General features: G+C 40.3%; 1 protein-coding gene across 1 annotated transcript in view; it reads right to left on the bottom strand.

Moving 5' to 3' along the window:
• The window catches only part of LOC115221006 (mucin-like protein), a 62,449-nt gene that overhangs the window by 30,636 nt on the left and 29,313 nt on the right, over window positions 1-2,500 (bottom strand). The window contains exons 11-12 of the mRNA XM_029791224.2: window positions 1,159-1,293; window positions 312-512 (exon numbers count right to left, since the gene is read on the bottom strand). Coding sequence (XP_029647084.1) covers window positions 312-512; window positions 1,159-1,293 — 336 coding nt within the window. The remainder of the gene's footprint in view (window positions 1-311; window positions 513-1,158; window positions 1,294-2,500) is intronic.

The raw sequence follows: 2,500 nt of genomic DNA on the forward strand, positions 1-2,500 counted from the left end.
AGTATACAACTTCAGAGAATCGAGACCAAAACAGGATATAGAAACTAAGGCGTAGAGGATATTTTTAAGCCCAAATAAATCACCCTTTATCAGTTTATTTTAAGGTTATAAAAGTGTGAGTAATTTTTGAATCACATTTACCTCGACCTTTTTGCCAAATTGTACAAGGTGTCAGTTTTTTGATGTTTCATTTTAAAAAAATGTTTTTAGCGAACTCTGTATGAAGTAGTATAGAATTTTAGTTAAGCAACCGGGACTTTGCATATGTTTAAATCTGAACTATCAAATTAGAAATTCCTATTTTCACTTACAGTTTAAACCGAATTTTCTGTAAATAGTCTCTTCGTCTGAATCAGCTGAAAGATAGGTCTTATTACGAAGCTGGAGGTCATCGGTTTTGTTGCCATTGAACGTTCCTAGCAGCCCGTTTGTGTATATCAACGACTTGTTTAAAGTCATAGAAATACCAATGTTTAAGAGTTTATCTGCGTATGTGATACTGGCAGTGATACCTGTAAGTAAATAAAAAGACACAAATATCATATATACATTCACTATACATAAGTGTGTGTGTTTGTGTGCATATGTCTGTATAAGTTTGTATGTGTGATGGTTGTACATTGTTTAGTAAAATAGTGATGCTTTTGAGGTAGGCTCTTCATACATAGATTCATAGGCACATACATACATGCATACACGTGTATTTATGTTATATGTACGTACACGCATACACACACATTCACACCCACTCTCACTCTCTCTCTCTCTCTCTCACACACACACACATGGATAATTATACGTCAAAATTTGAAGGTAGATTGTCTTTTGAAGTACACACCTGCAGACGCACACACACAAATACCAATTTCTTTACTACCCACAAGGGGACAAACAAGGACAGACAAACGGATTAAGTCGATTACATCGACCCCAGTGCTTAACAGGTACTTAATTTATTGATCCCGAAAGGATGAAAGGCAAAGTCAACCTCGGCAGAATTTGAACTCAGGACATAAAGACAGACGAAATACTGCTAACGTTTCTGCCAGGTTGCCGCCTTTAAGAAACAAGGGTATGATATGAGGAAAATTTTGGGCAATATATCTATGTCAGCGACTTATTGATCGATCTGAGAGCAAATATAGGACGTATACATACCACTGGAGAAAGAAATCCAATAAGTTTCTTTGTCAGGTGAAGGTCTTCGTATAAAAACTCCATGCTGTCGCAACTGGAAATTCTTGTCCGATTTAAACTGAGTCAGCTCTGTGGAATTTTCGTTAATAACTACAGCTGTAAAATAATTCCAAAACATTATTAATAGTAGGACATTACCGAATGCAACTCTGTATTGGATACTCTGTCATTGCAGGTAAGCATACGAGTTACCTCCCTCCCTCCCCTTCTCTCTTCTCTCTCTCTCTCTCTCTCTCTCTCTCTCTCTCTCTCTCTTTCGAATGCCGATCAGCCGCAGAATATCATGGAAGGAACTTTGGGCTTGGGAACAAGCAAGAACATCCCTCCTGATCAAGTCTACCTTCGACGTCTACCATCACTGGCGAACTTAGTCCAGTGGAACAATAAAACAACCGATGAGTGTAGATGCAGAGAGAAAGCGACAATTAGACATGTTCTGTCAAATTGCAGACTATCACTAGAAAGATATACATGGCGGCATAATCAAGTCCTCGGCGTCATAAGCGCAGCACTCAAGGAGAAGATCGAGAGGTACAATAGGGGAGAGTACCCAAAAGTAGAAAAGCGTAGGAAAGTATACTTCCACAAGGAGGGAGAAGGATATAAAACCAGGCATACAAGTAAAATATACGAGATAGACGGAAGATGGAAGGGATACTGGGAGGTGGCCACGGATTTGGAAAGACAAGTAATATTTCCACTAATAAAAACGACAAAAAGACCAGATTTAGTCCTATGGAACAGAGAATGGAGAATAGGAATTTTGCTAGAACTGACAGTACCTTGGGAAGAGAACATAGGCAATGCAGAGGAACGAAAGGAGAAGAGGTACGAAAAACTAATCGAAGAGTGCAGAGAACAGGGATGGAATGTTGAGTATTACCACCTGGCAGTGAGGGTTAGAGGCTTCATTGAAAGGAAAATGACACCGCTTTTCAAAAGAAGATTTGTTTTTCTAGCTCCGTACTGCGAAAACTAATAAGGAGAGTACAGGAGGCGTTCGAAAAAGCCAGCTTCTATATTTGGCTGAAGCGAGAAGACCAAAAATGGCTTGAAAGTCATAACATGCTGGCGGGAAATAACATCACAAGGTGAGACAAGCTGACACTGAATCAGTTTCGCAGACTGACAGGTGGTGACGGTCGTTTAGAGAGTGCACGGGCTAAGACTACGCGCCTTCACTGGTCAGTTAAGGTGAGACAGTGTCACGTGACAACTTGCTGGGTCTGTCTGCTGGAGCCTAGCGGCAGGTATTTGAAGGAAAGAAATTTGACATGTCAGTCAGTCGCCGGCTGACACACGC

This window comes from Octopus sinensis, linkage group LG17, assembly GCF_006345805.1.
Source record: "Octopus sinensis linkage group LG17, ASM634580v1, whole genome shotgun sequence".
NCBI classification, from domain to species: domain Eukaryota; kingdom Metazoa; phylum Mollusca; class Cephalopoda; order Octopoda; family Octopodidae; genus Octopus; species Octopus sinensis.